Below are 14,565 nucleotides of genomic sequence, written 5' to 3'. Positions count from 1 at the left end.
TATCAATTTCCCAACAGTCATTTGTTTACCCACCATATGCTATGTTCAAGAGAGAAGCCTCTAGTGAAAACTATGGCCCCCGGGTCTATTTTAATCATATATTAATATCCAAAAATCCCTTACTGTAATTTATTTACTTTTATTTTTTGTGTTTTTGTTTATCACTACGAGATTTGATCCTTGCAATTAACCGCCAAGTGATTGACAACCCCTTGGTTGCGTTGGGTGCAAGCATTTGTTATTTTGTGTGTAGGTACTGCTAACGAGGTGTTACATGGTTCTCCTACTGGATTGATAACCTTAGTTCTCAACTGAGAGAAATACTTATCTTTACTGTGTCGCTTCATCTATCTTCTTCGAGGAAATCCCAATACAGCTCACAAGTAGCAGGGGACCTAAGTCGTTTGTGATACATCCATTTTTGCATCATTGTTTTTAGTATTGGGGCTAGCTTTCTATTGGTCCACGTGTATCTTCCTCCACTCTTCAAATTTCCCTAAGAGACATGTTGGAGACAGTATTGTTGAATTTATGGATACGTGGCCAACATAAGATGTTGGTTCTTTTATTACCAACTTCGCGAATGAGATTGAAGTCGCCCCTAAGAACCACTGGGAGAGTGGTGTTGGAGATCTTGAGCTCGATCTCCTATAGACAATCTTCTATAAGTGAGTGATCAGCCGGATCGTAAACCATCTCAAGTTCCCAAAACTTGTCGACACGAGATGTTTTTTATGGTAGCGCTAAGGAAGTAGCGCCCAATGGACCAAGAAGAGACCTCGAGCAACTCCTTACTGATGCCCAATAGTAAACCACCGGAACGCCCCTTAGCTGACACCCACCGGCCACTGGCAGACGGTTTTTTATTGAGGAACAACCGAGAGCGAGTCAAAGAAAGTAAAGTCTGATGGTTTCTTAAAGGAGCAATGCTACACGCATGGGCTTTTTTTACTTAACTTTATGGGGGTGCTTAGCTGGGACAAATTGATTGGAAGAAAAAGGGATGAGGGGCCCACACCCGTTGAAAATCAGGGGGCGGTAGAGATTAGTTAACGAAGATGGTTAGTAAAACCCCGTATTAGTCCGTTGGTCTAGAATTTTCCTTCTTAAAGCGTGATGTAGTCGATTCTTTCCTGGGCGACATATTCCTTGAGCCGGGTTTGCCTCCCTGTGTGGTCAAACCCTTTGATGTTCGAGAAAGGATACCCACTAAAGGATTCCTTTGTGGAGACGCGCGCCTTGGTGCAAACTGACTTGGACTTTGTTTTAGGCGCGTTAGGCCCGACATCGTCATCACTCTCCACAGTCTCCACTAGATTTACTTCTAACCGAGTGTTGTGGGTGGGTGGGAGGGGGTGGAGGCCTCCCGAGCCTCCTTCATGGCAGCCTTGTCTGTCACCTTTCGGTGTGCTACTGCTCTCAGAGCATCTTGGGTGAGCTATTTAGCTCTGATGTTGTCAATAATATCCCTCAACGAACCTACACCCCTTCCAAGACCACACCAGTATCCCTAACGATCTTAGGAATTTGTGAATCGTCAAAAGAGCAGAACTGAGTAGTTGATGAAAGGGTTACCTGGTTTCTCCAAGTTTTTTCTGCGGTGAGTTGTTGATCGCACTTGAGTGAGGATAGTTCGTCAAGACTCTTCTTGAATCCATATTTTTTCGGTTGCATTACTATTGCATTTTTGTGTTTTTACCCCACATTCGAAACGGGCCTTCCATGCGACACTTTAATGAGTCAGACCAACCATTAATAGTAGCCCTTGACGACCCACGTCCCTTTCTAAAACAACACATGCACCCCTAACGAGCTTAGAAATTTGTGAGTCGTCAAAAGAGTGTAGAACTGAGTAGTTGGGGAATGGTTTATCTGGTTTCTTGAAGTTGTTTCCTGCGGTGAGGTGTTGAGCACGCTTGAGGGAGGTAGTTCGTCGAGTCTCTTCTTGGACCCTTGGTTTTTCGGCTGCATTACTATTACACTGTGTTTTTCCCTACCCCACGGTTCAAATAGGCCCTCACTGCGACACCATGAATTGGACCAACAATTATAAGGATACTACAGTTTTCAATGTATTATGAGAATACTATAGTTTTTTTTACCATAGTTTAAATTACTGTGAGCTATTTGACAACCAAAGAAAACTGCAATATTAGTAGAAAGTATTCCCTAAACCACGGTATTTTCTCTGCATTGAAAAAACAACCATGGACCTCTTTTTTTTAAACATAGCACCTGAAAAAAAAGAGCCCACCCTTAGCCACCGCCGCGGCCTTGTCCCGACACGGACGCTATTTAATTGTGGCGACCCCTTATAAGCCGAGATTACGGCTTTCTCTACACTGGACGAACCTGCCGCTGATTGTGGAAACGGAATGTCCGAGCTGCTGAAGTTGGTTCAATCCAAAAACGGTAATCGATCGAGGTATGCATATCAGGTTAATGAGATCAGACGAATTCTGGCTCAAGAAAGGAACATTAGTCTAGCGAAGATTAGTAGACACATGAATGTGGCGATCGCGTACTTTGTTATATCAAAACTGTGGTTTTTAGTACCTATAAATTAAATTGCTGTAGTTTTCAATACTTTGATTTTTACAATACTTGCTATCAAAGACAACCTAAACTATAATTAACGCGGTGATATGTACTGGAATGTACATCGTTATTAGTACTAAAGATAAAGAGCGAATAAGTGGCTAAGATTAAGCTTACACATAAGGATGTCAGCTCATGCCAAAACGTTGTTGTCTTTAGCTTTGGTGATAAGATGTGGTAATATCGTGGCCAGAGACAGCTGTAACCTGCCTGCAAACCATGGTTATGGTTAACTAACAGCGGAAGGAAAGACTGGTAACGCAATGATTGTCCTCGCACAAACTAGTAGTACAAGGTGCCATCGATCGTGAAAGGCAACGAGGCTTTCCCGGTAGGAATGCAGCAAGTGGAGATCCTCTTCATTTTCACGTACCACAGGGAACACGCAGGTATGTACGTATACGTATACATATAATAATAATAACATTTATTTTTTACATAGTAATACGTATCACATTTATATCATAAAGATCATAGCACTTTTTTTTTATTTACAATAAGAGCGCCGCCGTGTATCCATATGTCCATTGGACAGGTATCATTTTCTTTCACCCAAGGGTGACCTGGCCTCCACCGCCAGAGAGCCTCCTTCCGCCGTCGTCCTCTGGCGGCTCCCCTCTGCCGACAAGGTCGTCGGGGGTGAGGGGGATCGTCGGATCCATGCTTGTTGATCGTTTTAAGCATTAGTAGCCCAGGGTTAGGGCTGTTCATCGTCTTGGCTCTCTGCGACGGTGATGGCGACACCGAATAAAAAAAAACTTCGGATCCTTCTTCTACGAGGCGCTCCGCGTTGGGGTTAGATTTGGAAACCAGTCTGTTCAAGTAAGGGTGGTGCGATGGCGGCGACATCCTCATGATGGACATGTGTTCTCGGACTGCGCCAGTGCAACGATGTTTGCTCCAGAGTCAACGCGGAGCTTGAAAGGTAGTTCAGAAACAGACGCAGATTGTGGCCTGCATCGGCGACATCTAGAAGATGGTGGATCGTGGCAAGGAGGTATGGTTTCCTCCTCTTACGTCTTAGTCATGCAGGGGGAGCCAGCTCTGGAGTTCGACGGAGTGTCCGAAGTGTTGCTTTGCTATGATTCGTTCAACGGCAATGGCTTTGCCTCCATTGACGAGCCACCTTGGAGGCCCACAAAGCTGCATATCAGCGATGGAGCCACGTCAAGCTCGGATGTGGTGGTGATCCGTCATTTTTTCCTTTAGTGACTGTTGTGGTGGTGTCAAAGATAGGTTACGGACGTTGGTGTCAAACTAAGAAGTTTCTTCGGTCTTGTTTATAATTTTACGTTTTGACTGATGTTCCTTTGCGCAAAGGCTAGCGTTCTATTTTTTTAGTTTTGTCACGTGACTTATATCTATCCATATAAATGAGACTTATTATCCTGAAAGAAAGACACATAGTACTAGCAATTTTCTTTTTATTTCGAGAGACAGAGAGAGGACAATGCGACAACCCGATTGCTCCATCCATCCATGTTTTCGTCGTCGCGGCGAGGGGGTCCCGGCAACGGCAACCGATGACGCCAAGAATGACTACATCATAAATCGGGAAACCATTTTCTTTTGCTTTCTTCCTTTCCTCTCGGTTGTCGTATGCGCCCCCGCCCCCGCCCCCACCACCCTCCTCCCCTCCCAATCTCCCTTTCTTATTGGCCATTTCGCCCCATGAAACCCCAAACCCTCGCCGGCCTCGCCACACCCGCCGCGTAGCACCGCACCATCGCGCCACCCCCCTCGCCGTCGCCGGGGAACCCCGCCACCGATCCCGCCCCGCCTCCTCCCAACCGCGCCCGCGCCCACGCGTCCGATCCAACCCTACACGATGAACGGGGCAGCGGCGCCCGAGCCCACGGAGGCCCCGGCCCCGTCCCCCCAGGTGCCGCTCGACTGGAGGTTCTCGCAGGTCTTTGGCGAGCGTGGCGCCGGCGAGGACGTCCAGGATGGTACCGATCGACCCCTCTCTGCCCTCTATTCTCCCTCCTTTTGGTTTCTTCGTCGCTGGTACCAGCTGGATCTTAGTGTTTCTCTGCTCCCGAGCTGTGTATGAGGCTAGGAGCCGTGAATGGATGCTTATCATGCGATGTCTGGGGGATTCCTGCGCGGATCGACCCACGAACTCGCCCGCTGTAGAGGTGGCTTCGGATATCTTGTGCCAAAGCTCGATGCTTTGGTACTGGGGACGTGGGATTTGTTGCTTCGTCTCCTCCAGATCAGTGATGCATCCTGTTGTTTATGCTGTGTAGGTAGTTTTCACTAGTACCTACATGTGTAGGCACCGTGCCATTCTGTGGAGCAGTCAAGGTCTTTCCATCAGGGCATCTCCAACAGTTTGTATGTTAGTTTGTTGGTAAAATATGCCATGTCATCAACCAACACCTTAACATACAACAACTCCAATGGGTTGTATCTAGTTTGCCCAATAGGATGTGAGATAATAAATAAGGTGCTCTCTCATTCTACATTGGAGCTTGTGTAAGGGGTGTTGGTTCATGTACATACAACCTTCCCCTCTTTCCTCATTTATTGTATGACACATCATCAAAAATCCTATGTAGCAAATTCTACCAACAACTATCTTACAACCATTGGAGATGCCCTTATTGGGTAGAGCAGTGTGTCATATAGGAGTCAAGCTGAATACCATAAGTTGGGCTGTATATATGTAATTATCACGGTTGCGTGTTTAGGTTGACAATTAACTCTGGCCAGACAAATGCATTTTGTCGTGCAGCGAGTGTCGAACAATCATGATTGTCTGTTCTTGTCGTTCTGTAAGCTTAGTGCTATGAAATAGGATGCTACAATAGAGCTTGGGTTTGGGCGTACGCCTTATTATTTCTTGAAACAGTAGGCAGACGATTAAAAAAAATATCCAAACACAGAATTCATGATTTTCAGGCAAAGATGGACATGCACTGGAACATGTATGAATGGATTTAGTTTCTGTTCATTTTCATTTTTATACTTGATTATTGTTCGTCTATCCCAATCTAGCTTGCTGCAGTGTCACTTGGCATACACCTAAAAGGTCAAACCCTTTTTAGGGAAAAGAAGGTCAAGCTCTTGATAGAACATGAAACTGTTGCTTTGTTCTTCAATCTTAATTGCTAATTTCACTATCTGCTTCTGATTGTCATATCTGTGAATCACATGGATTTTTAAATGCTTGGTCATGTCCATTATGTTGGTCTGTAGCCCTAACACCTAGTTTAACACAATCACTTAGTTTTGGTTAATGTTGATCCTCAGTCTTTTTATTGTTTTGCTCAGCTGAATTAAACTTGTTATGAGTCAATCTACTGCTTCAGTGGTGGTGCTAGAACAAAACCCTGTGGGGCCAATTTCTACAAAAGCTTCCACACTTGATGGAGTTTGGTGTGTATATGAGCATATGAGCATGGTGGCAATGTTCTCAAAAACCTGTGATGCCAATTGATCACACAGCTCATGTAACACTGACACTCTACTGCTTTCAAGTTACTGAAGGCTTGCAAACACTTGATGAAAACAGTGCTATTCTTGGGACCTTTTCCTCCTGTTGCATCTTGGCTTTTAACCTTGTTTTTCTATGTGCTTGTTAGTCATGAAATTAATAAGTATGTATGATTGCATGCTATTATACATGTTTATCCCCAATGCTTCTTGTATGACCAAACTATAGGCTGCCATAATATGGTATGTCTTCATTATTAACTTAATCTTACTGTTTTTTCGTATTGTTCTCTGCAGTTGACATCATCTCGGCAATAGAGTTCAATAAATCAGGACATCATCTTGCCACTGGAGACAGAGGTGGCCGAGTTGTTTTGTTTGAAAGGACAGATGCCAAAGATGTATGTACATAGAACTGACTTGTGTTTTGTGATTAAAAAAAAATCAAAGGATGCATGTACTTCTGGGATTTTATTGTTGTGCTCCGATGGCTGAACATTTTCTGTCTGTTTTTGTTTAGCACGTCTCTAGAAAAGATGCTGAGAAAGCCGATTATTCTATCAGCAGGCATCCAGAATTTCGTTACAAAACTGAGTTTCAAAGCCATGAACCAGAGGTATACCTTTATGAGAACTGTTAAGTGCAGCATTAGTTTTGTGAAGTACCTATTTGACCAAGCGGTCTTGTTATGGAAATAGTTTGATTACCTTAAAAGCTTGGAAATTGAAGAGAAGATTAACAAGATAAAGTGGTGCCAAGAAACGAATGGCGCATCGTTTCTCCTGTCCACGAATGACAAAACGATCAAGTTTTGGAAGGTATGCTTTATTGAACAATAACTGGACATTTCCTCTTAAAGTCAACTGCTCCACACCTTCTAGCTTGCAATTTCTTGAAAACCTTTTGTAGTCAATCTGCTAATGTAAACAACCCTATGATGTTTTTTAGTTTGTCTGCTTGGTGTACATTTTTGCTTCATGTACATATGTCTGTGCAGCCTATTGATGATTTTATTTTGTTTTATGTTTACATTTTACACATTTCTCTGTGTGAATACGTTTTTGGTTACTTTATTTACCTACTCTTTTGAAGGTCTATTTACTATTTGCATAGTAAGGTGCAACTGAGAAAGAATTTGTGCTTAATGAAGCTAACTTGTATAGGTCCAAGAAAAGAAGGTTAAAAAAATATGTGAGATGAATATGAACCCTTCAAATGCTCCTGCAAATGGTAGCCCTGCTGGCAGTACTATGTGTGGTTCAAGCGCACGTACTCCAAATGGTGGAATTTTGAAGCCTGGTGGACTTCCTTTACTTCGCCTGCCTGTGGTAGTTGTACTCAACTCAAATCTGAAGAATTATTTTTTGAACTTATCAGACACTACCATCGTGTTAATTTCTGATCTTCTTGTTGAGCTGAACATGATCTTCATATGATTCTCAGTCTGATACCTGTCCTTGATTTTACCTGTATCTTCTTGATTTACTACATTTACCTAACCATTCCTATACAACAGGTAACAAGCCAGGAAACAAGTCTCGCTGCAAATTGCCGTAGAGTCTATGCTCATGCACATGACTACCATATCAATTCCATTTCAAATAACAGGTCTTGGACATTACTGATGCTTAACAATTAGTTGTACCGTAGTTAATATTACAAAGTTGACTTGCAAACCTTACAAGCTCATGACGCTAACTTTGGAAGTATGGGTAAAGTTCACCCGAGTTGTTCTGCATAATACACATTTATTTAGTCTTCATATATAGAGTTAATTATATACATGCAGGATTATACCTACGAAAAATCATGCAGTGATATGATTAAATGTCCTCCAAACTAGTGTGGTGCATGTCTGTTCATAAATTTGCATCTTTTTTTGCTGGTGCACATAGTCTAACATGATGTACATATGTGCTTGTTTTCCGACTTGCTCAAGTACCTAAATAAAGTCACCCACCCTTGCATGTACAAACATAATTCTCTTTTAATGCATGATCTCCCACTTTCAAGGTAGTCACCGGGAGTATATACTTTACTGTTGTGCACCTCATGTACGTTCATTCAGCTTAGCTAAAATCTGTTCGTTTTTATGCAGTGACATAAATTGCTTCTTGTTCTTTCCTTCGCAGTGATGGTGAGACATTTATATCAGCAGATGATTTGCGGATAAATCTTTGGAATTTGGAAATTAGCAATCAAAGTTTCAACATTGTTGACGTTAAACCAACGAACATGGAGGATCTCACCGGTATAACTTCCAATCTACAAACTCTCAGCTGTGCTTTCTAGAAGCATGCTTTGTATAGCTAAAGCTATATGTTCGAGAACAAAAACATTTATAGCCTCAACTCACTTGGTTAGAAAAAGATACCCTCCCATACAGCTATGATTGACTAGTTTAGTCCTCGTGTCATATACTGCAGCTACAAGTGTTTATACGGTCCTGAGTCATCGGAACATTATTTCTTTAGATGAAAATAACGAAATATTGGACTAAAATTGGTTTTAGGTGAAATGGATGCATAGTTCTTACTTCTAACACGGGTTGTAGGTGTTAGAGGTCTATCCTAATTGACCTTTGTATTTACATGTTCTTCAAGTTTTTGAGGTGATATCTGTTTGCTTAACATGTCTCTGGCAGTTACGTTTTTGTTCTGTAAATCTGCAGAGGTTATAACATCTGCGGAGTTCCACCCTTCTCACTGTAATACACTGGCATATAGTAGCTCAAAGGGCTCCATTCGACTCGTTGACCTGCGGCAATCAGCTCTTTGTGATACTCACTCCAAACTGTGAGCTTCCATTTGACTTGTTCCTTTTAATATTTCAATATTCAGTACTATGTTTAGAAGAACAAACAGTGGACATTGATTTGTTAGCACTGTCTCAAATTGATCATCTTAAAGTTGCCTTTTGCTCTTGTAGCTTTGAGCAGCATGAGGCCCCAGGTTCAAGATCCTTTTTTACTGAGATTATAGCCTCAATTTCTGACATAAAGTTCTCCATGGATGGGAGACATATTCTGAGTCGTGACTACATGACTTTGAAGGTCTCTTTCTGAAATTTCTTTGCGCGACTGCTCTAAGTTCCATAATCAATTCATTTGTTGACCCCCACCCTGCACTTTGTTTCCTCAATTAAAATGAAAGTAGTTGATTGCATTGTAATCCCTGATACAGTATAACCAAGTTAACATGTCTACTGTAGAGATATTTTTATTTTCTTTGTAAGCTGATATTGAAGATCAACCCGTAGGTTCTGATTGAGGTGACCCTTTATATATACACAATTCACTCTTCACAAATCAATCATAGTCATACAATCACCAATGTGCCATCACTCTGTCTATCTTTGTAATGCTTAAATTATTTCTTGTACTTAGTAGTTCGTTTCATCATTGAAGCTGCTGCTCTATAGAACTTAGGTAGTATACTACTACATTTAGCTATGTAAGCGTTATCTATCTGCAGTAACCCAGTAGCAATCATATTGCAAACAGTTCTATTTTGGTGCTTTTCCACGATTAGATTGTTTATCTCCTATTACAGCTATGGGATGTTAATATGGATTCTGGTCCAGTTGCAACGTTCCAGGTTCACGAGTACCTAAGGCCTAAGGTAATTTCTCCGATGTTAAGATCCATGATTTGATAGTTCTTTGAGGATGATGAGCAACTCATATTTCTCTGGAGTAACTCTATTTCACGTGTTTTCTTAAACTGCAGTTATGTGATTTATATGAAAATGACTCGATTTTTGACAAATTTGAATGTTGTCAAAGTGGTGATGGGTTGCGAGTAGCAACTGGTTCTTACAGGTAAGTTGGTATGCTCAGCTCCGTTGTAGCACAACTTAGTTTCCTTCATGGAATTAATGGTTCGTTAATCTGTGTTCCTTCAGCAATATTTTCCGAGTGTTCAATTGTGGTGCTGGTGGCAGCGAGGTGACAACGCTTGAAGCAACTCGAAACCCCACAAGGTAATTCCTCTTTTCACATCATATAAATCAGTGTATGTTCGCTGCTACTATGCGTGCTTGTGAAATTGATTGTTTGTTTACCAATGGTTGCTAAAATAATATACCATGGTGCTAGGGCTTCTTGATTCCATCATTTTTCCTACTTTTGCAGAAGGCAGATTCAGAATCCCGCACGGCCTGCGAGATCTCTAGGTAGTCTGACAAGGGTTGTTAGACGAGGTTAGCTTCATTGCAGCTATTTATGCTTAGTACTTGAGCTGCAGAGGCTTTTCATTGCAGCTATTTATATTGTAAATCTTATGCAGGTGCAGAGAACACCGGAATAGATGCGAACGGGAACTCCTACGACTTAAGCACAAAACTGCTCCATTTGGCATGGCACCCGTTCGAAAATTTAATTGCCTGTGCTGCAGCCAACAGCTTGTACATGTACTATGCGTAAAACACGGGAAATGAGCGAAGGGAGAGTATTTTTTGGTAGCTGCTCCCGGCGAGAAGAGGAGTTACATTATCCCTGGTGCGGCAAATCAGGGAGATGGTGTATTTTGGGCCAGTCACATGCTGTTCTTTTGAGTTCCATATATAGAGCTGTCCAAGAGTCCAAGAGGAAGTGACTGGATCATTCCCGGGAAGCAGCTTGATTCTGATTATTTTTTTATTTTATAGGGGAAAGGCCTGTCTTTCCCCTATAGGTTCATTTAGGTTTTAAGATAAGATTCTGGTTCACCATTTGGAAGGAACAAAACTTTTGGGCATCTCCAGTAGATGACAAGGGGATGACCTGCAGTTGTGATGGAATCGTGGGGCTTGTAACATCAGGGGCATTCATGTTTTTGATAATTTTCTATTTCAATAGTGACCTTTCTCATTCCTCCCGGCGTCACTACAGACACCGTGCTATATGGAAACTGCTGTCTACTGCACATGTTCTGCGATGTCCATTTGTTGCGTGAGCAGAAAAGCTATGTGAGTGACATGTTTTATTTCTTGCATCACTAACAAATACTGATATCATCCTGTAGGCTTGTTTCTTTATACCTCAAATGCCTTCAAAAGTACAAGCATTTGAAATTAAATTCATTCTGGAGGTAATTTATCAGGGCAGATGTGCTGATGGTAGAAGCCCTTGCTCTCAAGTTTGGTTTAACTCTGGCGCCAAGGGCGGGATGTAATCGCCTTATTATTAACTTAGATAACCTGGAGGTAGTTTATACTATGCAGGATGGAGGACAATCAGCGGGTGTGGCAGCAGCAATCTTTGACGATTGTTTTCATTACGCTTGTGATTTTAGTATTACTAGATTTGAACATTGTAATAGAGAAGCAAATAAAGTAGCTCACGAGCTTGCTAAATTAGCTAGATTTTCTTTGACTTCTGTCTGGTTTGAGGAACCTGTAGATGAAATTGTAATGATCCTCATGAACGATGTACTTTTTATATCTAATAAATAAAGTCTCAATATTTTTCAAAAAATAATAATTCCTATGAGTTCGAAAATGAGTTTTTTTCTTTTTGAGAAAATCCAAAAAGGGATCGGCATTTTCTCTCTCTCTAGAGATCAAGAGATTCTCATACCCGTACGTGGAAGATGGATTGATGGAATGACTATATCAATGCTACAAAAAGGATGTAAGAGATGAGATCAACCACGTGACATGTGGTAAGCAATTCAAACTAATCCAAAAAAAAGATACAAACAGACTAGTTGCACGGGAAAGTTTTCTTATATGCAGGAAGGACGACATTGTCTACATTTTCAAAACCGAGGTGGTCTACGACAGAAGAGCGGCCGTGTGGTGACACCGTTTAGGAGAAGTTTTGTTGAGCCAGTTTCAAGCCGGTGACCGGAGATGCCGTGCAACTCAGATGACCTGAGGTGCAACCAAGCTTGAAGATCGCTTTAGGGGCTACCGTCGGCGTCCCGATCGAGGGGGTCCTCGCCATGTCGATTCCCGACTGGGTAGGTCGTGACGCCCCTAAGTCGGTTTTGTCTTGGGCCACTTTGGACGACCCATAGCTCTTTACATGGAGATTCTGGAAGACTTGGAGTACAATCCGAAGATATCAGAGCTGTGGAGGACTCTGTGACAGAGTCGATTTCGACAGATCTTGGGTAGGGGGTCCCGAGCTAGTAGCCTAGATGCGATGGTAACAGGGACACATGATTTAGCAAGGTTCGGGCTCTCCGAGGAGATAAAACCTCACGTCCTCCTTATGTTGTACTCCCCCTATAAAAAATATAGAAGCGTTTAGATCACTACTTTAGTGATCTAAACGCTCTTATATTTATTTACAGGGGGAGTATTGATTTGGGATGGAACACAAAGCACAAGTTGATCTACCATGAGATCGATGATTTCATCAACGAGCCGTGTCCCCTGGTTTATATAGATACGGGGGGTGGCTAGGGTTATAGCAAGGTCGGCCATGTATAAGTTAATTGTGTTGTAGACGACATCTAAGTCTTGGAGTAGGCGCCAAGTCTTCAGAAGTATTCCTTCTTCAAGCCATGGGCCGCCTTGATGTGGTCCGCTAGTGAACCGACATGGGGTCCTCGGCCGGGCCCACCTGTCCGGGAGACAACATGGTGAGTGACCCCAATTCCAAGACACCATCAGTAGCACCTAAACTAGTCTTCAAATTTGGAGATGTTCCTCGGATCTTTCGAGCTCTTCTTCGTTTTGGGTCATCGTTCTTGAAAACTGCTTCAACGAATTCCCCCCGCGTCCGATGTCTTGTTCGTCCAAATGTATCCGAAGAGTTATCGCGCCCTCTCTACATTTCCCAGTAAGTTCTTCGTCATCTCCTCGCCGAGTTGGATACCGGAAAATTTTCTGCGTAGCTTTTCCTTAGTTGCTAAGTATTCCCGCGCTTGACCCGTGATGATAGCCTAGCCTGGTTTTGACAGCACAGACCAGTCTCTTCTATCAAACCATGTGGCTATGCGACGCCACTGACTGTCGGTCAATATAGCGTGTGTGAGTGCATTGTGCCCCTACCTTTGTCACGTCTTATCTTAAAGAGATTGTGTGCCTTGATATGGTCATTTAATCAACCGCCCTCACAATTCATGCGCGTGATGATCCCGCCGTCGCTTCACGTTTACCACTGCCTATAAAATGCCAAGGGTAAGGGGGAGCCAAGTTTACGCTCCCATTCCTTCTAGCTCTTGTCTTCTTCATCATGCTCCTGGACCCAAGCATCTGCTGTTCTTGAGCCCGAAAACTTCCACTAAGCCTCCCATTCCACCTACCTGCATCCATGGCTGGCAAGCAAGCCCATGCGATGAAGGCTTCCAAGGCCGGGAAGAAGGTGGCATGGGAGGCATCGACAGCCTCCCACACAAAAGGGAGATGGAAGGGCACCACAATTTCGCAGGAGCAGATCACCCAGCTCTCCAAGGCTGGGTACTTGCTGGCTTCGGAGGTCGTTCTGGCCCATTCTACTCTGACCAACGGTGAGGGCGGCCCCTATATATTCTGTCACCGTACTTTGCTACCTCTTGAGCACTTGCGTTGGTTTTCCCTTGAAGAGGAAAGGGTCGTGCAGCAAAGTAGCGTAAGTATTTCCCTCATTTTTTGAGAACCAAGGTATCAATCCAGTAGGAGGCTACGCGCCAGTCCCTCGCACCTACACAAAACAAATAAATTCTCGCAACCAACGCGATAAGGGGTTGTCAATCCCTACACGGTCACTTACGAGAGTGAGATCTGATAGATATGATAAGATAATATTTTTGGTATTTTTATGATAAAGATGCAAAGTAAAATAAAAGCAAAGTAAATAGCAAAGTATTGGAAGATTAATATGATGAAGATAGACCCGGGGGCCATAGGTTTCACTAGTGGCTTCTCTCAAGAGCATAAATATTTTACGGTGGGTGAACAAATTACTGTTGAGCAATTGAAGAATTGAACATAGTTATGAGAATATCTAGGTATGATCATGTATATAGGCATCACGTCCAAGACAAGTAGACCGACTCCTGCCTGCATCTACTACTATTACTCCACACATCGACCGCTATCCAGCATGCATCTAGAGTATTAAGTTCATAAGAACAGAGTAACGCCTTAAGCAAGATGACATGATGTAGAGGGATAAACTCATGCAATATGATGAAAACCCCATCTTGTTATCCTCGATGGCAACAATACAATACGTGCCTTGCTGCCCCTACTATCACTGGGAAAGGACACCGCAAGATTGAACCCAAAGCTAAGCACTTCTCCCATTGCAAGAAAGATCAATCTAGTAGGCCAAACCAAACTGATAATTCGAAGAGACTTGCAAAGATAACCAATCATACATAAAAGAATTCAGAGAAGATTCAAATATTGTTCATAGATAAACTTGATCATAAACCCACAATTCATCGGTCTCAACAAACACACCGCAAAAAGAAGATTACATCAAATAGATCTCCACAAGAGAGGGGGAGAACTTTGTATTGAGATCCAAAAAGAGAGAAGAAGCCATCTAGCTAATAACTATGGAGCCGAAGGTCTGAGGTAAACTACTCACACTTCATCGGAGAGGCTATGGTGT

The 14,565-nt window shown here is 42.7% G+C and overlaps 1 protein-coding gene across 2 annotated transcripts; it reads left to right on the top strand.

Annotated features, from left to right (window-relative positions):
• Nucleotides 1–4,224: 4,224 nt before the first annotated feature.
• On the top strand, nucleotides 4,225–10,884 carry LOC125544117 (serine/threonine protein phosphatase 2A 55 kDa regulatory subunit B beta isoform-like). Of its 2 annotated transcripts, none has more exons than XM_048707693.1 (14): nucleotides 4,225–4,547; nucleotides 6,334–6,437; nucleotides 6,557–6,652; nucleotides 6,735–6,854; nucleotides 7,200–7,364; nucleotides 7,553–7,644; nucleotides 8,169–8,287; nucleotides 8,708–8,831; nucleotides 8,965–9,088; nucleotides 9,588–9,656; nucleotides 9,764–9,855; nucleotides 9,939–10,016; nucleotides 10,168–10,235; nucleotides 10,322–10,884. In XM_048707693.1, the coding sequence occupies exons 1-14, from the start codon at nucleotides 4,427–4,429 to the stop codon at nucleotides 10,456–10,458; spliced, it is 1,509 nt and encodes a 502-aa protein (XP_048563650.1). In that variant the 5' UTR covers nucleotides 4,225–4,426; the 3' UTR covers nucleotides 10,459–10,884. The 2 variants fall into 2 exon arrangements, with proteins under 2 accessions (XP_048563650.1, XP_048563649.1); XM_048707692.1 differs by having other exon boundaries at nucleotides 4,226–4,547; nucleotides 7,200–7,367.
• The last annotated feature ends 3,681 nt before the right edge of the window (nucleotides 10,885–14,565 follow it).

The sequence above is a fragment of the Triticum urartu genome, chromosome 3 (genome assembly GCF_003073215.2).
Source record: "Triticum urartu cultivar G1812 chromosome 3, Tu2.1, whole genome shotgun sequence".
Classification (NCBI taxonomy): Eukaryota; Viridiplantae; Streptophyta; class Magnoliopsida; order Poales; family Poaceae; genus Triticum; species Triticum urartu.
This window is presented reverse-complemented; position numbering and strand designations above follow the sequence as displayed.